We start from the raw sequence: 24,939 nt of genomic DNA on the forward strand, positions 1-24,939 counted from the left end.
AGTAGCATAACCATTGAAGCACAGTCAAAAGCTCTAGATACCACAAAAGATCAAAACAGACTAGCGTGAGTTAACTCACGCGGGGTGCGTGAGTTAACGCACACAAGTGTAAAAAAACGGTTTTTACACATACACAAAAGATCAAAACAGACTAGCGTGTGTTAACTCACTCACGCGGGGTACGTGAGTTAACTCACGCAAGTGTTAAAAAACGGTTTTTACACATACGTGACTTAAGTCAGCTGCGTTAGTTAAGTAACACATAATTTTACACTTGCGTAAGGGTATTTTTGGCATGGCTGCAGGGCGCGAGCAAAATGTGCAGGGTGAAGAGCTGAATTCTAAAGCCTTTACCTAAATTTTGGATTTTCTTAATCAAAATAATCATTCAAAATACAACTTGTGTTCTTTTGACGTTTAGTTCTTTTTTTAACTAGTAAAGTTATGTTTGTACTTTTTCAAATATAAAGTTATCTTAATGCAATGCAGAAGGTTCACAAACTAAACATCATTGCAGTTCCTTTGATTTAGAAGAGATGTTGAACTTTTGACAAAAAATGAACGTATTGGTGTCTCCCAAAACACTGAGTATTTTAAGATGAAAAAACTTATACTTCCTCTGATCATATTTATAAGCAAAACACAGTTTTTTAGGTACATTGAATAATTAATGTATCTGACATATAAATATGACTGGATACATTAATTATTGAATGTATCTAAAAAAGTGATTTTTGTTTATAAATGTGACCGGAGGGAGGGCGCTGTCTCCCGTGCGCAAGCATCATAGGTCATGTACCTGTGCATGATGCTCTTTTTATTTTTTTATGTAATATTGATTACACTAAGTACTAATGTATAAGAAAAAAATTCCAGGGTCAATTATCCTTTTTCCTGTTAAATTAATTTTTTTTAATTATACTTAAACTTTTATATTCTTAAATGATTTTTAACAGATGTGTTAAGAACATTATAATAATCTCTTTTATAAAAAATTAGAATTTTTTAACATGTAATGAGTTAAATATAATTTTTTTAAACGCCAAAAATTCAAGATAAAACTAATGAAAATTAGTACCTAAAAATAAAATTTTGAGCTAACTTATTGCGGAGGAACATTTTTTTTTTGAAAGAAAAAAAAACATTAAAAAACCATTAAAAAATTTAAAATTTTAAGCTAACTTATTGCGGAGGAACATTTTATAATGTTTTAAAGAAGTATGTAAAAAACCATTAAAAAATTTAAAATTTTAAGCATAATTAAACAAATTTTAATTTAACAGGGACTAAAACTACGTGCTGAAAAATTTTATAAGGACCAAAATTTGTCAATTTTTTTTATGAGGACTAAAAACAAAATTCGGTATATTTATAGGGACTAAAAACTTAATTAACCCTTTTTTTTAGAAAATATTACTAGCCCTTGTTAATAAATACACCAACCGGCTTTCCTTGTTAATAAATTCGGTATATTTGTACTCATAGTTTTAATCAAAATCAAAATTTCATATAAAATATCATTCATAATTTACACGTTTAAGCGACTGCCCTTTGACTTTTATTGATTGTCATTGCAAATGATACAGTCAAAGGAAATTGTCTTCGTTAGGTTAAATTACTGCTAACTTAATACAACAAATGTGAGAGAAAATATTAGGTTAAGTTGTTGTAGATCTAACAAAATTAATAAATAAGGATAAATGTATCCTTCAAAAAAAAATAAATAAGGATAATAGGACCTTGGAACTTGTGTAGTCAAGGCTTAATAGACTTCATTAACCACTTAAACTCAAGCGTTTCAAATATTTCTTGTAAATATAATAACATCGTATACAATTTTACTTTAAAAATTAAAAATAAGAGATTGTGTACCAATTTATTTTTTTGACAAATGTGTACCAAATATTGTGTAGTAGATACAAATCTATATAATATAAATTTACCACCTATTCCAAGGCTTCTTCTCTTCTTTTCATGACAAGTGTCACCATATTTCAATGTTTTAAAGTTTCTTTCAAATAGCGACATGTGGCGCTTTAATCTTTTTCTATTCTAATGTTTTATTTATGGAAATGTTATAATTCAATGTTTTTTTTTGGAAGACCAATTATATTGTGTTATTATATGTTATTTTTTATGGAAATGTTGCAATTCAATGTTTTTTTTTTTGGAAGACCAATGATATTGTATTATTATATTATTTGTATAATCGTGTAATGTAGTGTTTAGTTATCATATATTTTATAGTTGGTATTAAGGAATGAAATTTTAACGAGATTGTTTTATATAATATGATATTTCAATTATAACATGAAAATATGTGCAGAATAAATAAAAAATATCGTTGAAATAAAAGGTTAACCCACGCTGATATTTATCCCTGTGCCAAAAATATGAATATTGTTTTATCCCTGCGCCAAGTATAGTGACCGTGATCCACCATATTTTTTTGTTTTATCCCTGCGCCAAGTATAGTGACCGTGATCCACCATTTTTTTTAATAAATTTCGTTGAATATTTATTTTAGGAAAGGAAAAAAATTTGGATACTTTATTTTAGGACAGAAAAAATATTGGAGTTTGAGGTATTTAATTGGAATTAAAATCATAAATGGGTGATTGGCAACAAGTATGAAAAATATGGTTACAATATGATATGAAAAAAGAGTTTAATGAGCATATATGATCGGAAAAAATTAGCTTTACATAAACTGACACCCCATTACTGTAACGCCCCGGATTTTGGTCCAAGACATTACGCCTAAATCATTTTCTTTTTCTGAAAAACACTACTATTTTTTTTTTATTTCATCAATAATAAATTCTTAGCTAAACCTATACAAAATTCTTAAAATAAATATCCTTCAAAAATATCTTCTAAAGTTACAATTCAATCAAAAACCCAATTTTTATCCCCGCGTACGCTTTCATCACACATCAAACTTCATATATCACCTTTGGTACCTACAACATTATATTAATGTAAGGGTCAATTTCCTTATCCAAATTGGTTCATACTCAAAGCACCAGAAACAATGTCATGAAATAGATAATATCAAAACTTATCAATCAAAAAGAAATAAGAAAAATACATTTAAGTCTTTAAGGTAAAGTTCATACACATTTCTTTTATATATATAACAGTTTAATCACTTATCAACACACAGATGTATGATAGACCCAATGCAATGCAATGATGTGCAAAATGCATGCTCTTATAACTATATGATCCGGATATAATTCCCGCCACTAAGGCATCCACACAGAATATAATTGCAATTCCCGCCACACAGGCATCCACACAGAATATAATTGCAATTTCCGCCACACATGCACCACACAGATGCATATGACATGCATGATAATGATAATGAAAACTAAATCCCGCCACTTAGGCACCACTAAGAAATGCAAACTAAATCCCGCCACTTAGGCACCACTAAGAAATATGATATTAACCCGCCACTAAGGCAATTACAAGTATTAATGCATCATCAAGTACACAAACCAAAAGTCAATCATTTCACAAACTCACATTTTCATCTTTTTCTTCTTTAATTCATAACAAAAAATGTAACATTTCTTTTCCAACATCACAAAAACATATAAAGCGTAATAATATAAAATATATCAATTCACACCACATTATCATACAGAACTTTCATATAAAACATAATTAAGAATAATCACTCATAATTAATAATAATCACTTTTAAAAGGATTAATTTTACCATGAAAATACGTTTTAATTATTTTTCTTTTTTAAAAGACAAGGATTGCTACCACTATCTAATAACACAGCCCTAGCACTTAGTAAGAACGTATGGGGAAAAAGCCCTTACCTTGTAAGCTCTGTTCCTTAATGAGGATTCTTAATTGCACACATCCTAACGAGACTTTTAGTTCCACAAAAGAGCTTGCAAAAGAGAAAGGACTCAAAACTTCAAAAAGGAGACCCTGGTATTAGAGAGGAAGTGAAGACAAGAGGAACAAGTGATAAATGATGGGAACATCTTACCTTGGTTTCTACATGAATTTGAAGGAGAATAAGACTTAGAATTTATTTTCCATGAACAAAAGAATCATCGTGGGAACTTTTGAGGTAACCGTGTAGCAGAAGTGGTTATAAGGACTTGATTAAAAAGAGTAGAACTGAAAGGGGAGTTGTGTATTTTTCTATTTTCCTTCATCTAGTAACGTGGTGTGTTGTTTTACTGAGGAAATTTACAAGGATGGAAGTTTAAGAAAAATATTAGGAGATCGTGCATAAGGGTGAGAATTGACTTGACCTCACACCACTATTCTGGTAAAGAAATTAAAGTAAGTGGTTCCAATTGCTAAGGATTAGCCGAGTATAATGGAAACGAGGGAAAAGAGAATTTAGTCATGAAGACCAAGTCATGTACACTTGTGGTTTCTTTATTCTACTAACTTCTGGTTTATTATGTTAAATGAGTAACCCCCCTAATCTAACACGTAGCACACACACATGATTAGTATTTTTCTTTTACAAAAATATACTAATATCTGGCCCTACAAATTACCATAGTATCCCTTAAGGTGTTGCCTACAAAACATGAAGGTTTGCTTAATTCTCTAACAAACTCCCGCGTTGGCCATGCATTCATATACTTATCTAAAAGGATTAAGACTAGTAAATTTTATTTAACAACTCATAACTTAAATGTAATTGTACATATTCTTTTTCTTAATAATAATCAAAATTATACGACAATGTGATGAGAATTATTAGCAGCTACGTACACGTAAAATTACTTACAAGAATAGCTAATAGTGATTTATAAAGCGGAAACACATATACATAGATACACGAAAATATAGTCTATGAAAATCAGGGATGTTACAATTACAGTAATTTCTTTCTCCATATTTTATTGCCAATCTAAAAACACAATTATAAAAGTGGCACGATATAGTGATATAGCAAAAGAAAATTGGATACTTTATTTTAGGACAGAATTTTTTTTGAAATTTGAGGTATTTAATTGGAATTAAAATCATAAATGGGTGAATTTGAGATAATTTAAATGTTTTTTTAATATTACTTAAAATTGTGATAATAATGAATTTGTATCTCCATTTAACATAAAGATTTTGAAGGTGTATTGAGTTATTGAAATCGTTATTATGAATTAAAAGGCCATAATATTTATAACCATTTTTGTCAAAATTTTTAATAAAATATGATTAAATGTGGAATGATTCGTAAATGAGTATATTATTGTATTTATTTCTAGAACAAGGATAGAATGGAATGCCTATTTGACTTTTTAATTCAAATCTTTTGATCTTCTTTTTTTTTCCTGTGGAAAAGATTGTGTTTAAATACATTTTACATAAAAAGAATTATACATCTGGTTTTTGAACACATTTACAATTTTTTTTACGTATTTATATAAAAAAAATTAAATAGAGATGTGCATCATGAGATTTGTTTCCCCTAAAAAAAATCATGAGTACTTTTTTTTTCTTTCTAATTTTAATTGTATAAATTGTTGATAATTAATGTACCATTTTATTTTCAATTACTACATCCATAAATTAAGGGAAATTTTTTTGTGATTGTTTCATACATATTGGCTATAAATATTATGTTTGAGACTCACACCTTTCACACCATTTTGAGTTACAACTCACAAATTTCACATCAGTGCTATAAATTGTTCTTTTTGAAAATTTTCTCGAGATCATTCTTTTAATTAATTCATTATTACTTATTCTAATTTTTTTCTTAGATCTAATTTTCATTACCAGTTCAATTTCTAATTTTTTTTGTCAATTCATTTTTATCTTTATTCACCTTCTATTTTGTTGTTGTAGAAGTGCATCTCAAACGACGAATATGATGAAAGAATCAGCATATGGTGTGAACTTTGAAGAGATTGGATTGTACACTTTGATTAGAATGAATATATTTTATTAGTTTTTTAAGCGATGATTATTCTTTTGTACAATTATTCATCTAATTAGCTTTAGAAATACAATTTGTGTTCTAAATGTTATTTTACATTCTAAATAGTGTTTCTATAGATTATTCATTATGTTGTACTTTCAACTTTGATCTGCATCTATGAAAAAAATTGTAAGAACTGTCATATGTTTATTAAGATTTTTTTCTTAATATTATAATATTGATAAGATTTTATTGAATATTATAGAAATTTGTTATTTGCTTCTTTGTAATTTGTTATTCAACGAAATTAATGAGCACAAAAATACAATTATAGATCTTCTTCTTAAAAGACATAAGACATCGTGGTTCAAATCCTTTGCCCTATGACTTTGTGTGGGACACGAACATAGACCAATTTTCTTAATATTTAGAAATGGTTTTAATGAATCAAAAGATTGGCTTGCAAATTTAGAAATGGTTTTAATGAATCAAAAGATTGGCTTGCAATTTTGATTTTTAATTTTTGAATTTTTTAGTAGTTTACGTTATTGGTGATTAATTCAATTTTTTGTTGAATTTTAGATTTTTTTTATGATTTTCAATTTTAGTTTTTTACTAATATTTGATGTTAAAAATAAACATATCCGAAATTAAATGATATATATACCATCTTAGGAATATATTTTACATTAATATTTTTTTATTAGTTCAATTTTTTTCCAATTACCAAAATTTTAAAGGAATTATTGTTTTAATGGACATTTAATGAGGAAATATTTACCATTCAATAGCTATTATCATTGTCCCGGACTTTTAATGTGTATGCTTGAAGTGTTTTGTATATTATAAATACGATGTTAGTATTTTAATTTGACTAAATAAAATAAAAGATGATACCTTTTTTTTTTGTTGGTATGATACCTTTTTTATGCCGATATTATTAGATGATTGTGAGCACAAAAAAAAAACATAGACCTCTATTGCCTATATCCTCTATTGCCTATATATATATATATATATATATATATATATATATATATATATATAAATGTATATATGAAAACAAAGTTCTTCAAAGCCTACTCTTGACACACCACACCATGGACCAAACCAAACATTTTCATGCATTTAACATCTGTGCCGGTTATTTCTTTATTATAATTTTTTTTATTTGGTCATGATGTAAGCGTTAAAATAATTTTACTATTCTAAGGTTTTTTATTTTCTCAATATGTAGCCATTAATTGGACCAAACACAAAATTTAATAATTATAACTAAAAAAGAAAATTGAATTTTTTTTATAAATATAATTGTTTTAATCTTATTTTTTTTAAATAAATTGAAACAACATTCATCTTTTTTGTTGGTTTCTAACCAACACTCATCTACTTTAAAAATTGTACCACTAAATTAATTTTTTATATGTTGAAAAAGTATAAATAAAGATAATTTGATTTTTTTTAAATTTAAATCATTTTTAATCTACAACATGGTTAAAATAATTTTGTTATCTTTTAATTTTCTTAAGATTTTAAATATTATAATTAAATTCCTCAAAAAAATTATTATAGTTATATAATTTTTAAGTCATATTAAAAAAAAACTTATGAAGGTAGACAAATATCTAAGAGAATCAGAAGCAATTTAAATGATAATATTGTGATACAAGCTTTCTAAACAAGTTATCAATTTGTAATATTTTTAATAAATTTTAATTTTAATGCGTACTCTCCTTAATGAGTAATGAAGTTTTCCTAATAAGTCATCTCAATATAATATATAACAGAAAATTGAATATTAATCAGGACATTCTCTTTACCGTCGAATTTTAATAATTATAATTATAATAATAAATAAAAAAATTAATTTTTTATAACTACAATTATACATTAATAAATTAAAATAATAAGTATTATTAAAATAAAAAGGGAAAACCAGTTCATTTCTTTTTATCACAGGTTGATGTAATTTATTGATCTGTCTTTAATGTCCAAGATCTTATCTCTTTACCACTAGACCAAACATTTACAAATGTATTGCATTAATATTAATATATCATCGATTGATTTTAAATTTTTTTTTTGATATTTTTCTCATTCTTATGAGTGTGTTTCCATGGGTGGATGCACCATATGGATTTGGTGTGGCTATAGTCACACCAAATTTTTCCTAAAAATAAACTTACATGTGAAAGATGTCTACAAGATAACAGTAGAATTGCAAGTTTAAAAAAATTGGCCAAACCATTTGTAATTATATATACTCGGGTGTTGTTATACATGCTTTTGCATCGACACCTACATGTGTTCACAGGATGGGTCACTTTTCATTGTAATCTATTACCCGATGCAATGAAGTTTCGTTAGGTTGGATCAACAAATCATTACATATAACTTTTTTTAAAAAAATATTTAAAATATATATAATTAAATGACATTCTATATTATAAAAACTTCAAGACTTAGACTAGATTCTATTGTTTAAAATTTGAACATTTGAATACAATTGAAACACTTTGAATCTCTATGACATGAACCGAGTATTAATAGTGTGAACACTAGGTCAGTGCTTAGAGGAAACACGTTGTATAAGTCAAGTACAATGTTAAATGAGCAAGGGTCGAAGTCGATACATCTCCGCCTGGATGCAGTAAAAAATAAGCAAGAGTCTCAACATCTTTGTGAACGAGTGTGAGTAAATAAGTTAGTTCACGAGAGTATGACCCATTTTAGAACATGGAATAAAAGCACCCTTGAAAATATATGGAAATAGTTGACTCTATGACTAGGAGGAAGGTTAATTTTATGTGCCAACAAGAAACTAAGTGGGTGGGTGAAAAGGCGAAAGAATTAGATAGTTCCAGATTTAAGCATTGATACACTGGAAAAGTTGGATCAAGAAATGGTGTAGGCATTATTGTGAATAAATAAGGGAAAAAGGATATTATGGATGTAAAGAGGATAGGAGATTGGATTGTAGCCCACAAATTTGTAGCTGAATTAGACATCTTTAATTATTATTTTTTGAAAGAAAATAAGACAACTTTAATGTTATTAGTGTTTATGCATCTTAGGTATGGTTGAAAGAATGTCCTAAAGTAAAATTTTGAAAGGATTTGAAAGGCTTAATTCAAGATATACCACAAGAAGAAAATATTTTTCTAGGAGGGGGTCTAAATGGGCATGTTAGGAGTGTTTGATAAGTTTTGAAGGTGTGAATTAGGGTATAGCCTCGGGGAGATAAATGCACAGGGTAAATTTATCCCAGATTTTTTGTTGTCTTCTAATCTTACTTTAGGAAAACAAAAGGGAGTCTTATTACATACAAGAGTGAGATGTCATGTTTTCAGAGAGATGTATTTCTTATTAGTAATTATGACAATAAGATTTGATGAACTTAAGGTTTTACCTGGAGAGAGTTTGACTATCCAACATATAGTATTGGTTATAGATGCAAAGGGTTAAGAGAAGAGAGAAGAGGAGATGCCACAGTTGGGATACAAGGATCAAATGGTGGCATTTAAAGGATGAAAAACAAAGTGTTTTCCAACAAAAGATTTTAAAGGAAGGTTGCGTCATGCTACATAGAAGCGAAAATGATAAGTGGAACAAGATGACATATGAGATTAGAAAAGTAGCAAAAAAGACAATAGAAAAACTAATAGGTTTTGGACCTAACTAGGAGTAAATAATCATGGTGGCACTAACATTTTTAAATTAAAATGAGAATCAAAAGGGGATGTTTTAAAGTGTGGTATATTTGTACACGTACAAATATTTAGGAAAATTATAAGAGAGCTAAGAAAGGGGCAAAGAAGGCATTAAACGCAACAAGAACACAAGCTTTTGATGGGTTATACCAATCCTTACACACCAATGAGGGAGAAAAGTTTATATATATTCTTGCTAAAGGACAAGAAAGAAAGAAAAGATAGATATTAGAGAGGCAAATATAAACTATAACTACTATCATCGTATTATAGAACACGAGGTAAAAGAAGTGTTGAAACGGATGAGACAATAAGGTAGTTGAGCTTGAAAATAAATCTATTGAAGTGCAAAAAAGTTGTGGAGAAATTTCATCCTCAAACCTGAACCCGTCCCCAACCTAAACATTTTCCCAAACCCGAACCTACTACTAGAAATTCATATCCACCATTTTTTATTAATCTAATCCATTTGAGGTAGGAAAACACACAACACCATATTTTATATCAAACGAACCTCTTCACAAAGTAATTAGTCAATTTTAAATTAGGGTAATGATTACAGTGATTAAAAGTTCAAAAATATCTCAAAAGTAGAGATAATATTTAGAGATTTGCATGTTACATATTAATATATTTCTACATTCGGTATAGGTTCAAAATGGGTATCTATATCTTTAAATACTTGCCAATCATAATAGGAACACATGCTACCATAGATCTTATAAAAAAATCCATTTTCAAAAGATGAATTTGACAATAGTAAATATATTTTTTTTAAAATGTCAATGTAATATATTCTTGGGGCAAATATCATCATGTGGGAGAGATCAAAACAATTGCCCATTTTTTTAATGACAAATGTTAGTAATTAGTTGTTAAATTAATATTACTCCTTCGTTTGAGTTTGACCCAGTACCTCCAACTCCTTATTCCTTAACTCAAATCATTTGAACTACTCAACCCCAAAAACAATTTATTAGTTAGGATAAAAATACCAATTTAAAATAATATATAGTTGTAAACTATATATATACTTTATATTTGTAAAAGAAAATATTCCCTCAAAAAAAAATTGTAAAAGAAAAGATCTTGATACAACTATATAATATTATATTTTTTTACAAAAACTATTAATATTAAGTTATATTTTTTGTCAAAAAAAACTATATAATTTATTTAAAGTTACTTTAAATTTATATTTTATATATCAAATAACTTAAATACTCACAAACTTTATGTAAATTAATTTTGAATTTTAAATAATATTTTATTAAACATTAACTTTAATTCCTTGAGTAAAAAAATATAAAAAAGTATGTTAATTTCCCGTGCTTAGCACGAGTATCCCGATTTGAATGATAATCTTGGTGACCCGTTATTTTTCCAAGAAAGGGGAACACTCGCACCAACGCTTGATTCAGTTGAGCATGTTAATGAATATATGATGTCAGTGATTCCAGGTGAAGAGAAAGAGTATTTAAGCTCTGATTCTGTTTGTCGATCGGGTGAAAATTCTGATGTCCAAAGCGAGTGGTTAACAACGGAATTTCTTAATGGTATTAAGAGCTCTGGAGAGAAACATCGCTCAGGCCTATGGGTTGTGTAATGGTGCGAGGCTGACAGTTACAAATCTAGGGAAGAGCACGATAGCTGCTACCCTAATTACAGGAAAAGGGACGGTACTAGGGTATTCATTCCCAGGATGAATCTTATTCCTAGTGATCCAGGACTACCCTTCGAATTCAGGCACATGCAATTTCCATTGACGCTTTGTTTTGCAATGACAATAAATAAAAGTCAGGGTCAATCTTTATCTCGGGTGGGAGTTTATCTTCTTAAGTTCGTGTTCACGCATGGACCACTCTATGCCGCTGTCTCTCGAGTCACTTCTAGAAAAGGTTTGAAGCTGCTCATCTTGGATGAAGATAATAATGTTTGCAAGGAGACCACAAATGTTGTGTATCGTGAAGTTTTTCAAAAAGTATGATCATTGGTTATGTTTTAGAATTGTTGTTGCTATAATTTAGAAAACTAAAGTTGCGTATTGTTTGGAAGTTGTTTTTTTTAATTTCTTTGTAAGACGTACTGGTCATTACAGGCCATGCAATTTCTATATAAGCAGATCCTCCTGCCATTGACTTTTAATTGATGCACTTTTCAGGTATAACAATACATGGAACTTTTTTTTATATCGTTGTTACCCTAAAATACAATATTTACATTAGACCATTGGTTTTGTAAAAAATAAAAACAAATAACAATCGGCGTTTCTGTAGCCCAAACTATATTTATACACACCCGTAAAAAATTTAACGTTTACATTCACAGACTAGGTGTATACATCTGACACTAGGCATGGCAATGGGGGGGGGGGGGGGGGTGGGTGGGGACGGGTTTTACCTTCCCCGTCCCCATACCCGATTCTCATATACTTACCTGTTATTCTACCCATACCCAACGGGGATGAGAAATTGAATCTCATCCCCGTCCCCGACGAGTTCGGGTATCCCCGCCCCATCCCTGTCCCCGCATTGAATAATTTTTTTAAATAAAAAAGAGAAGATTTTTTGCATCCCCAAGAGAAATGTTGTAATACATTATTGAACAACACACTCACATTAACATTTGTTAGATGAAATGATTTAGTTGATCCTTTAAATATCAATTGTAGTTTTTATTAACATGACAATTATAAAAAAAAAACATGACATATCAACATAAAGTAATTTTTTACATTTGGGACGAGTATGAGTTTGGGTTTGGGGTGGGTACCTATATACCCGTTACCCGTCCCATACCCGTGTTTTGAAATCGGGAAAAACTCATACCTAAATTCAAACCCAGTAAAAACGGGGAAGACCCGTCAAATTGGGTTTGGTTCGGGCGGATAACCGCGAGTATGGGTTTTCTTGCCATGCCTATCTGACACTGACTATTATATAAAAAAAAATACAAATTTTGTAGTTTTTATGATTAATAAAATACATTATGTCAACAAATAATATACAGTACGTCGGCGTATTTTTGCAAAAATATTATATATGTTAAGTTTAACAATGAGTACATCTTATACTACAAATAATTAGTATAAATATAAATCCAAATACTTTAATCGTTATGTGCAATGTTTAGATATTTCAAAATATATACAAAATTAACAAAATTAAGATGATATTTTTTTACATATCAAATTTAAATTATAACCACACTTATAACTTTAAGATAACATAATATAAAATCTATACATTTGATTAAAAAAGTTTTTATTTCCCGTGCTTGACACGGGTCACTATACTAGTATTACTAAATAGCCTGACTTTATATTTTCAATAAATTCGTATTCGTATACGTGAAAACATGTAAAAGTGGTTTAAGTAGTAAATCTGTTGCCGAGGTTCAAAACTTCGACGCGGTCTTTTGATTTTTTCATTGCGACTATTGAATCAACCGATAGCACTTATATTGTATGAAACTATTGAGTTGCACCAATCACCACTGAATCAATCAATCAATGGCTCTGAATCCTAATCAACAACATATTTCAACCGAAGATTTAAACCGCTATAGACATTTTCTCAGTCAACTTGACTCCCAAGTTAACAAGGTCACTTTCATTTCTTGTTCATTTATTTTTCTCTTTTCATCATTCTTTATCGTCACCAATTCATGAATAGTTAAATTGAAATATTACAAAATGTGGTTTGGATCATATTGCTCAATTATTTGTTCAATTTCTTGATTCTAAATGTTTTTATTGTTAATGTTTCTTGTCTCAGTACAAACTCTAGGGTTTCGGCATTTGTTCGAAAATTAAACAACTCGTATTTTCATTTCAATTTCGTCAAGTTAAAATTTAGGTTATTTGATCTACATCCAGCGCGTTGGATCACAGCAAACTGCTCTCAAGAAACAAATATTTAACCGATATTGAAACAAACCACTGCGAATATGAAGCCGGAATCGGCTTTATATTCTCAGTTGTCAGTCTGATAGGATTTCCGCCAAGTTTTTGATGCCATTGCGCTCCCTTGCGACACAAGTCAGACTACGTTTCAGCCCACTCCGCTTCTGTGGGCATTTTTGTGGCCATCCTTCTTCTCTAGACACCACACTCAGTTGGTGCTCTCAGGCCAAGCATTATAATGATCACCTCATTGCTGTAATCAATCTTTTTTACCACAACAAAAGAAACAAACCCACTTTCTTGATTATATAAATTCGCATATAATTTCATTGCTATAGACAGATTGCTCTACTTGATCATGTTGTTGAACCAAGTAATTGACCGACATTGAAATGAACCATTGCTTAAGATGTCAGTAAGTTTTTCTCTTTGCCTGTATGAAGTTGAATGATGGCGTAGAAATTGATAGTTCTAATTTCGTTACTTAGTCCATCAATAATCTTTTCTGATAGTAATTATGATTCAAAAAATTTCAGGGTTGTTAAGTTTTAATTATAAGTTTTGCGAGAAATTGGTTGTAGTTTTCTTTTCATCAATTTATTTATATATTTTTCGTTAAATTGGAATTGAAATCAATATGGGCAGGGGAGGGGAATAGCAAGCATGGTAATCTTGTTATCCAATCTAGCATTTCTGATCCAAAGGGGAATGAATCAACATCCTTTTTTCTTTCTTACAATATCTCATTTGCTTGTTCACCAATTGCATTCTAATTTCTATAACACAGTTAGTGTACACTTCGTCAGAATAAATTTGCTGCTATGCATCGCTGTGATTGTGGTGTTTGTAAGTTTGAATTTTGAACAATGTGTCGTGTATTGAATGCAGCTTGAGAAGCAAGTAAATGATGTTGAGCAGTTTTACCAATCCATTGACGTTCAACAGAATGATTGCAAATACAAAGGCAGGGAGAAGCCTCCTACCGGATCTAAGAAGGCGTTGCAACGTGCTTCAGAAGATATGCAAGAGGAGATCAGGCGCAATTTTAACAAAATATTCAACGAGGCAAGTCCAAGTACTTCTGCAATAACTATTATTGTTGTTATCATTATCATTCTTTCAGATGTATATAATTGTTGGATTAAGATTGATTCATGTGTCTCCACCTATGTCTCTTCCTTCTATTTTAATTCTTGAATTGGACTAGAAGTTAGGATTATAGAACAAAGGGAAATTAGAGTAGTTAGATTAGTTAATAGTTGTTATAGAAGACTAGAAGTTAGTTAGCTAGCTAGCTAGTTGAGGTTGTTATAACACAACTGGCAGAGAACATGATTGGAATATGGTAATTGTGAATAAAGTATTCTCTATTGTGAAGGGGAAATGCTTGGAGGAGAGATTCTCTCCTCGTCTATCATATTTCTTAAATAAAGTGTTCTTTTTATTCCATTCAATTCTTGGATTCCTAACAGACTCGAACTTTTACTTTTGAACGGTACTGATTACTGTTGATATTTTCAATATCTCAGAATTGAAATTTACTTAGAAACTCATCATCCTACTATTTAGCATCAACTGGCCTCTATGAACTTTGATCAGCTTTTCAGTGATAACATCATTGGTTGTTTTATCCTTTCATTGAATGTAAAAAACCTTACTTCAATAAATGACATTTGAAACTTGTATAATGTATTGTAAGAACTATGATCAGCTTTCGACAGCATTTAGTGGTTTATCATGTCACAAGAGTTATATATGAGAAAGTTAGTTTAAGGTGTAAATGTATCAGAAATTTTTTAGAGTATCTTTTTTCTTAGTTGATCACCTATTTGTCCACTGCATACAAAATGTTCAGTAGTGAAGCTGATTGCCATGACCAATTATATATTACTTCAGCCTTTATCATTCAGCTATATTTATCCGGTGTTGTTAAATAGTAGCTATAGTGGAGTGGAATTTGAACACATCACCATCGTTTTGTGATATGCTATTTAGTACAAAATATGTCAAATAACGGTTATAGTGGTGTTATGGCACTTTTATGTAGCGGAATTTGAACAATCCATTATTTTCCTGGATCCGCGATTAACGACGCTCATTTACCATTATATGTACATAAATAAATAAATTATTGCAAGAAGATATATTGATTTTATGGATAAGATTATTATCTTCTACAATGCTACTTTCATTGAAAATTTCATTGAAAATAATAAAGCAGTGACAAGTTAACTTTTCACTTGCAATGAATAACCTTCTCTTTTCAATTGAAGTATTTCACCTAGTTTCTGAAAAATCTCAATAGCGATGCCTTTTCTTTTTCTCAGATAGCTAAGGATAAATGGGCGTGGCCGTTTTTGGATCCTGTAGATGTTGAAGGTCTTGGGCTGTATGACTATTATCAGGTAATTTTCTTTTCATTCCATTTTTAAGCTTTTTTCTATTGACTTGGACTATAGATATCTTGATTACATTACATAAATGACATTTGAAACTTGAACATCTTTTGAGAAATGGTTTAGATATTTTCTTGATCAGTGTTTCTGGAACCAGTGGTCCTTTTCAGCTTGTTACCTATCTATTACATCACAGCTCTCTGTTAATTCTTATACTAAAAACAATTCATTTGTTTTTCTTTTCCTAGATCATTGAGAAGCCTATGGATTTTAGTACTATAAAAATAAGAATGGAGGCTAAAGATGGCTCTGGTTATAAGAACGTGAGGGAGATATATGCTGATGTAAGGCTGATCTTTAAGAATGCAATGAAGTACAATGATGAAAAGAATGATGTCCATGTGATGGCTAAGACCTTGCTGGAAAAATTTGAGAAGAAATGGCTGCATCTTTTGCCTAAAGTTGCTAAGGCGGTAATTTGTTTATTTTTCCAAATACTTTCCTTTGTTTTGGATGAATGAAAGTTGCTTATGTACAATTCTAGAGGTTGCACTTATAGAAATAACAGTGGTTTCAGCCATCCTATGCAGTGTTTTTTCTGTATCTATATTAACGTACTTTATTTGATTATTTCAGGAGAGTGACCTATCAAAGGAAGAAGTACATGAGCAATTGAATAAAAGGCTTGCTCAAGAAGCAACTTATGCCAATATGACTAGGGAATTAAGCACTGAGGTTGGTTCATTATTTTTTGGCAGAGCTGTGTTTAAAATCTAATGATGTATGTTACTTAGAAGAAGTATTTCAGACGGTTAATTTGTGCATTTAACTTTTGTTGTTCCAGTTGTCTAAGGTTGATATGGCTTTGAGAAGTCTCAAAACAACAGCGATTGCACAGTGCAGGTCTGTGAAAGAGTCACTCGATGAATGATAGTTTAATGCTAAATATAGTGTTACATATTATCTGTTAGTTTAGTGCTTAATCCCACAATGAATAATTATTTTCTTAAACCCCCCGATGATAGGAGATTTATGGATTTAGATTTCATGCATCCACATAGTCACACTATCACCAATTTGAATTGTCTAACCAAGATCAGACGGTCCACATGTCAACTCTATGTTTTAGTCTTGAATTACAGAGTTGAAACTATGTTGATCTGATGGTCCTGGTCACATGACTGCTTCAATTGGGTGATTCTATTGTTGCAAGAAATCAGGATATGAGTTTTATAGCATCTAGTCGCCCATTAGTTTGTTCCTCTAAAGACAACTGAGAATTCGTTGTTGATTTCCTTTTGGTGATGTTATGAAATTATGTTGCTTATTATGCATTGTTCGGTGGTTGACAATACTTCAGGAAACTGTCACATCCGGAGAAATTAATACTTGCGAATGCCTTCACCAAATTGTCTCCTGATAACATCGTCAAGGCATTAGAGATAGTTAAAGAGAGCAATCCAAATTTCGAAGATAGTATTGATATGGTGACCCTTGACCTTGATTCTCAGGTTTGTCATATTATCTATTGATACTGATGTTGTTTGCTTTCATTCATTTTCTAATTTTGTTTGTCTTATCTTATCTACAAAGTTTTGATTTTTTTTAGCAAGTGTTATTTAGCTACTCACTAATTTCATTAGCATATTATTCTACAGAGCGACTACACATTGTTTAGATTGCATATGTTTGTTAAAAACACACTAGAAGTTCAAGAAGGAACAAGCGTTGTTAATCATGAAGACAACGTTGAGGAAATGAAAAACAACGCCAAAAAGAGGAGAATTGTGTGATTCTCTTGCCGAAGACATGTAATAAGGAACAAAAAAACTACATACTTTGTGATTCAGCTGTGCAACAAATAAGGTAGTGTTTTAGTTTTGATCGAGGTTGATGCTCAGAAACTTTATAGGTTGGACATGCGGGTAGATCTTTCATTGTAAGCTCAATGGTAGGCATGAAGACAACATTAACTTTTTCTTGTTTGACAATATTTTGAACATATTTGTAGAGAAATTTATGCCACTTGATGAGGGAAAATAAATCTTGAAATAGTTGATGCATTCTTTGAAATTCATTAACTTTTAGAAATTGTCACTGGTTTTATGGTCAAGCCTTTGCACCGAAAGGGTGCAATATCCTTAGTTTGAATCTTGTTATTTTGTGTTGTGTAGTCTGTGTGTTAACTGGTGCATGTTACAATGTGCTAATCTGTATGTTTGCCCAAGGACAAAGATTTCTGAAAAATTATAATGCTTGTTGTGGAGAATTTAAATTTTTAGCAAATAATAGAAGTGATGATATTTAGAATCTTGCTTTATGGGGTTTTCTTTCACCTTAGCTACAATTTTCATATAAATTCAATAATGACTTTGATATGGTGACAAAAAAGTAAAATATGTAATCTGTAGGACTAGATATAGACAGATGTTACATACATAATTTATGAGTATAAGGTATTGCATGTTTTACTACTAGTTACACACTTGAGCAAAATGGCTCATCAATCAAGATCACATGACTCATTCCTGCTGTACTAGGCTTAATCCTAAATCATCAACAAGACATTATGGTACCTACTTGGTCCTTAATTCTTCAGCACGCATACATTCTATATTCCATGTCCCTCAATTGAAAAAGGCAGTAGAAAACCATCCTGTCTGTCACACAAGAATTACTCCAATAAAACAAGATGACTACCCTCTCCCCCCACCCTCTTATTGTAAGATTCACTTTTGAGGTTTCATTGTCTCTAAAAATAAAACTCTATTCAAAATCTCACATGCATTAATAATTCCTTACAAAATGTCCTTATTTACTCCAATGATTTATTGGAGTAGTCCTGTTAGTTTGGGTGAAACAATCTATAATCAACACATTAAAACAAGAGTGTGAAATTTACCGCATGAAGTAAAGGGAAACCATTGACGACATGTACAAAAGGTTTACACACCCTGTGAACAAGTGGAATGGTTTAGGTAAAACTATCCCAAATGAAGACACAGCTAATAAGGTGTTGAGTTATGTATTTTCTTAAGTTCTTTTAATTAAACGTTTTAATTGAACATGAAGAAAATATATTGAAAAATAACTTAACGAAAAAATTGTTAGAAGTAAAACACAGTTTCAACCATCCATTTCTTGTGTTTTTTTTTTAATTTTTTTTATCTAAGTATCAAAACAATGATCATATAATTCGAATAAAAACGACATAGGAAAAATTGCACAAGGCATGGTCACGTGTTTCTATAGAGAAAATGCAGCTTGATTTTGGAGAAATGTCTCATTTGTGGTTAACTTTGATTTTGATCTAATAATACACTCTATTATTAATGGTGCATGATTTCTACAAATAATTTTGCCAAAAGGGATAACAATATTATTCCTTTTTTTTTTTTAAGAAAAGATGCTTATAGCATTTCAATAATAATATTATTCCTTTTTCTTTTTATTTTATTTTATAATTTTTCCTTTTCTATCATGAAAGGTTAAATAGTCGAAATTTATTAAATTAAAAAAAAAGGAAGTCTTATGATTGATAAGTTTTTTTATGTGATCTTTTTACAAAGTGTGTTAAAGTGACAAACACAATACTTTAACGTAGTTAAGAGAGATTCAATAATTATTCTTATTTTAGGAAAGGTTTTTTTTTTTTTTTTTTTTTTTTTTTTTTACAATTTTATAACGGCTAAAAGCTATTTTTGTTGGTGCAAGGAGAAGACCAACTCTATACATTATAAAATGATAAAATCATTCGTTACATGCAAAGAGGGGATACATGGCTAGAATTATCAAGTTTGTTCATGTTTTGATTATTTTTCTTTCTCTTTTTCATGTTGCAAAGAATGACGACAATAAGCTACTTTTATCTTTTATTGAAGAAGGTAAGCTACTTTTATTATTTACAAATTTCCTTATTTCATATTTATCCCATATTAATTGATTTTTTATTTTTATTTTTTCACGTTAGGTTTTTTATGTTTTAAGGATTCTGATTGTCCAGACAATATGTGTCCGTCTCCTTTAAGACAAATGTGTTATTTCATCAAGTGTATATGTGGTGTGTACGGGCCTATAAGAGAAAGAAGGTTGTAACAAAGCCATAATCCAATGAATTGGCAGTAGGCTTGGAAGGGAACGCGTGCCCCTTCAAGCAATGTGCCTTGAAGAAATGCATGATTGTTGATCTACTTTATATAAGAAAAATTCAATTTCATGATAAATAATTTTATACTTAAAAAATATAGAGTTAATACCTCAAATAACCCCTCTAATTTGAGCAAGGTCTAAAAATAGTCTATGTAAAAAACACAAATTTCAGCCATGTAATTTTTTTATTCTTCATATTTTAACCTTTTACAGGGCTATTTTCAGACATTTTAATCTTTTACTTAACTTTTTGAAATATTAACTAAAAAATATATCATTTGTAAGTAAATGTTTCAATATATTTTTTGAAGAAATGTTTCAATATTTCTTGTAAATATAATAACATTGTAATATTGTATACAATTTTAGTTTAAAAATAGGAGATTGTATACTAACTCTTGTGTAGTAGGTATTATTTTTTTTTGGATAACAAGAGGGTCGAAACTCAAAGAAAAACGAAATTACAACTTAATTATTGTAGGAGTAGACACTCATATAATGTTAGCTAAAAACAAATGTCTAACTTCATGCCGACATTGTTCATGAATGATCAAAGAATCACCTCCATCATATCCCAAATTTGCCAAAGCATCCACACATTTGTTTGCCTATACGAATTATAAATTCTAACCTCCCAATCCATTTCAAGTAACTGAAAAATAGGTTGCAATACTCTCAAAACTCCAGATCATTTTATTGTTCAAAGAGTATACGACCACACTGAAATCTACATGAAGCTCAATATATCTGAAACCATCACGAGCTATAGCTAAATTTAAACCTTCCTAAACACCTCAAAGTTCTGCCATGTACGTGTAACACCCCGTTTTCCCAACGTGAAAATTTCGTAAATAAATCAGAGTATTCATCGTAAACTGAATGTCACATTTCATAAAAATCATAAATTGAATAAATAAATATTTATCCTTCAAAATTATTCAGCTTAATCTTTAAAACTTCGCAGCGGAATTAGTTCAACAACATAAAAGTCTTTGGCACGTAGGCCTCATCATAAAAGTCTCATAAATCTTAGTTCAAAAATAATTCTTAAACTTCAAAAGCAATACGTAAAGGAACAGAAAATAGTACTAAAATCCCCATCCCGTTACGTATCAGAGCATCCTAGACACGATGTGAGGAGTCTACTCACGAACACAGCTAGTCTTTATTACCTGCACATTACCCACGGTCGAGGCAACATATACGCAGAAGGGGTGAGATTTCTCAAACAATAATATTAAGCTCATAAATCATAAATTACATTTAACAATATAAACATCTTATAATTTAACAATTATAATCAAATACATAGACATCATCATTTCATCTTAGCAATATATCATCATATAGCAGTCACAATCATCATTGCATATTATCATACTAAAAGGCATCACAAAGTAATTCCTTAAAACATCACAACTTAATAACTTGACTTGACAATGCATCTAGACTTGACTATGCAACTCTTAACGTCTTAAATCATCTTGAATCATCATGAAAATGCAAATGCATGTGGTACCAATCTAGGGCATAAGCCCTCGTCGCTTATGAGCATAAATATACTCTTAGGGCATAAGCCCTCATCGTCGTGGTTGAGCAAAAGCTCCATCGTCGTGGTTGAGCAAAAGCTCCATCGTCGTGGTTGAGCAAAAGCTCCATCGTCGTGGTTGAGCAAAAGCTCCAGGGCATGAGCCCTCATCTATAAATGAGTATGCATGGACATGAACATCTATGACATCTTAACATCTTGACAACATGACATCTTAACAACTTGATGACTTCATAACGACTTGACGACTTAACAAACTCTTTGACTTAGACCGACATTTACATCTTAAATAAGATCAACAACAACATATGCAGCACATATTAATTCATAGCATATCAACATCATAATATAACACATCTTTAAATCACACATCTTCATATAACACATCTTTAAATCATACATCTTCAAATAGCACATCTCTATATAACACATCAATTTCACATCGTTAAACGACACCTCAATTCAAGTTATCATAACATTATACACGACATATACCTTCTTTAAATTACCTTATTAATAATTTAAATTAAGTTCCAATCCTTATAACTCTCACTAAATTTCATTTAGCTACTGTACCTAACTAAATTCTCTCGTTCCTAGCCATGGTCCTTTTAATCTCTCTTAACTAAATTTGCCTAATTGCCTTGAAGCATCAATATATATATTTCAAACATGGTATATCATGCAATTTGATTCAAGCATCTAGTCAACTAATTTCACTTACACGTGACTATTATTCTTTGAGCATATTGTCATCTAGTCCCTTGCCATTCTATCATTAAGTGCACATGGCTACTTCTTATAGATTACGGTGACACCAAAATATTAGTGCATTATTGTTAGTCCAATCTAACCGAACCCTTACAACCGAATCCTACTTCTCTTAACTCTATTAAGCTATTTTCTTTCCCATCAAATGATCTAATATAGTATAACTACCTCTGAAACACAGAGCATGCACAAGTGACACAAACAATCAAATTTTATAGGTTAGTCAAAACCATAAACCAGTGGCGGAAACTATATATATATGGAATGAGAAAGAAAATATATATGATACGATAATTATTTTCTCAGATGATAAAACTTGTTCAATAAACACGATTAAAAGTTTCAAGTAATCACAACAACAACGAAAGAATAATCCTTGTATTCATGTGCCGAAGAGCACCGGAACATTAAAGGAAAACAAATAAAATCATGAATTCATAATTAATCACATAATCAAAATCACAACAACAAATTAAAGCATAAATTTAGCATGAATTCATTAAAAGATAATGAAAAACAATGGAACACAAAACCCTTCATACAACCCATATGGTGAATAGAGACTCTCCTCTTACAAACTCCTCTAAAGCATGTTAGATGCAATCTAATGATTCACATACCTAATATTAGTGAAAGATAGTCTCACCCTTACCTTAGATTGTTTTTCTGAAATCAAAAGCAGCGTTCTTCGTTCCTAGGGTTCTCTCTCTCTCTCTCTCTGAGTTCTCCTCTTTCTCCAAAAAGCGGTTTAACGTAAAAACTCTTTCTAACCTAAGCTTCCTTATTTATAATACCAGATACTCTTCCTAAACCGATTTAGGCCCAATAACTTATTCTTCTTTCTATTCTAACCTCCAATTCTACTTACACTAATAATTCTCATATTCTAATAAATAATAGAATAATGCCACTTAATAAAATACCAACACCTCACATATTTAAAATAAATCACATAAATAGACTCTAACTTAATAAAAATAATTAAATATCAAAGTGGGCGTTACAGTACGCACTACAATCAACAACATATTTCAACTGAAGATTTAAACCGCTATAGACATTTTCTCAGTCAACTTGACTCCCAAGTTAACAAGGTCACTTTAATTTCTTTTTCATTTATTTTTCTCTTTTCATCATTCTTTATCGTCACTAATTCATCACTATTGAAATTCATATATTGCTCAATTATTTGTTGAATTTCTTCATTCTAAATGCTTTTATTGTTAATATTTCTTGTCTCAATACAAATTCTAGGGTTTTGGCATCTGTTCAAAAATTAAACAACTCATATTTTCATTTCGATTTCGTCAAGTTAAAATTTAGGTTATTCGATCTCCATCCAAAGTAAACTGCTCTCAAAAACCAAATATTTAACCGACATTATAACAACCAACTGCGAATATGAAGCCGAAATCGGCTTTATATTCTCAGTTGTCAATCTGATAGGATTTCTGTCAGGTTTTTGATGCCATTGCGCTCCCTTGCAACATAAGTCAGTCAACATTTCAGCATACTCCGCTTCTGTGGGAATTTTTATGGCTCATCAATCAAGATCACATGACTTATTCATACTGTACTAGGATTAATCTGTAAGTTATTTCATAAAGAACAAAAGAAATAACTACTTAAACAGCGGAAACGTAAATTAAAGGATCAAGGCATACCTCCAACCATTGCTCTTGTTTGAAGAAGTTGAGGCTCTTCTAAACCTTCCACAATCTCACTTTGATGGTGCAAGTCTTCGAAATAGAGATGTTAGGCTTAGGGAACCAAAACAAATGAAGTGCACTCCTTTATATAACTTCTGCCATCAAGAAGTTACTGAACGTGCAAAATAAAACTGCTCCTCCACTTACTCATAATGGGCAGTTACTAAATTTAAGGGAAAGAATAAAGACCATTTTCTGATTAATGGATAATTACCACTATGTGTACTTAGTGGGTAATTACCACTTATTTATTTAAATAAATAACTTAATTAGGGAAAAATCCAACATTCTCCCACTTGGTCGACATATTCTTTCACTTACAATAATAAGAAACAAAAACACACGGATCATAGCGACATGTCCTCTTTAATTGAGTATTATCTTCTATGTATCACAATGTATTATGTCTCTAACCAAATCATATAACTTAATGAATAAACTCATATTATTTATGTTTATTCTGGTTCCAAACTTAATTGATATTTCTCAAAATCAAATGTATACACTTTAGAGATCAAATATGAGAAAATATCATACATAGTTTCATAAAACTAAAATCGTTCTTACAACGAAAATCAAATATGTGAACCAAGTCCCATACTTTCTACATGATCCTTAAATTTTGACGGTGGCATGCCTTTAGTCAACGGATCAACAATCATCAATTCAGTGCTAATATGCTCAATAACAATTGTTTGATCTTTAACGCGTTCTCTTATGGCTAAGTACTTAATGTCGATATGCTTACTTCGAGTTCCACTTTTATTATTCTTAGCCATAAAAACCGCAGCTGAATTGTCACAATACATCTTTAGTGGTCTAGAAATTGAATCCACAA

The 24,939-nt window shown here is 30.3% G+C and overlaps 1 protein-coding gene and 1 long non-coding RNA gene across 2 annotated transcripts; one reads left to right on the forward strand and one right to left on the reverse strand.

Moving 5' to 3' along the window:
* Window positions 1–2,769: 2,769 nt before the first annotated feature.
* LOC146923079 (uncharacterized) lies at window positions 2,770–4,368 on the reverse strand. The gene is made up of 3 exons (XR_015012708.1): window positions 4,018–4,368; window positions 3,842–3,940; window positions 2,770–2,963 (listed from the first exon to the last, which is right to left on the reverse strand). It is a non-coding gene; the product is annotated as an uncharacterized LOC146923079 (long non-coding RNA).
* Window positions 4,369–13,049: 8,681 nt separating this feature from the next.
* LOC146923080 (transcription factor GTE1-like) lies at window positions 13,050–18,243 on the forward strand. The gene is made up of 8 exons (XM_085710874.1): window positions 13,050–13,227; window positions 14,416–14,596; window positions 15,859–15,932; window positions 16,172–16,396; window positions 16,560–16,658; window positions 16,768–16,826; window positions 17,284–17,434; window positions 17,582–18,243. Exons 1-8 carry the CDS (start codon window positions 13,135–13,137, stop codon window positions 17,714–17,716), a joined length of 1,017 nt encoding a protein of 338 aa, XP_085567000.1. The 5' UTR covers window positions 13,050–13,134; the 3' UTR covers window positions 17,717–18,243.
* Window positions 18,244–24,939: the final 6,696 nt, after the last annotated feature.

Source organism: Medicago sativa, chromosome 5 (assembly GCF_051527215.1).
Source record: "Medicago sativa cultivar Bolivia chromosome 5, Bolivia_mono, whole genome shotgun sequence".
Lineage (NCBI taxonomy): Eukaryota > Viridiplantae > Streptophyta > Magnoliopsida > Fabales > Fabaceae > Medicago > Medicago sativa.

Coding starts and splice junctions, on each gene's coding strand:
- LOC146923080 (XM_085710874.1), top strand. CDS start 13,135: ATGGCTCTGAATCCTAATCAACAACATATTTCAACCGAAGATTTAAAC. Junction 16,659..16,767: donor CTAGGGAATTAAGCACTGAG/GTTGGTTCATTA, acceptor TTGTTGTTCCAG/TTGTCTAAGGTTGATATGGC. Junction 16,827..17,283: donor ACAGCGATTGCACAGTGCAG/GTCTGTGAAAGA, acceptor ACAATACTTCAG/GAAACTGTCACATCCGGAGA.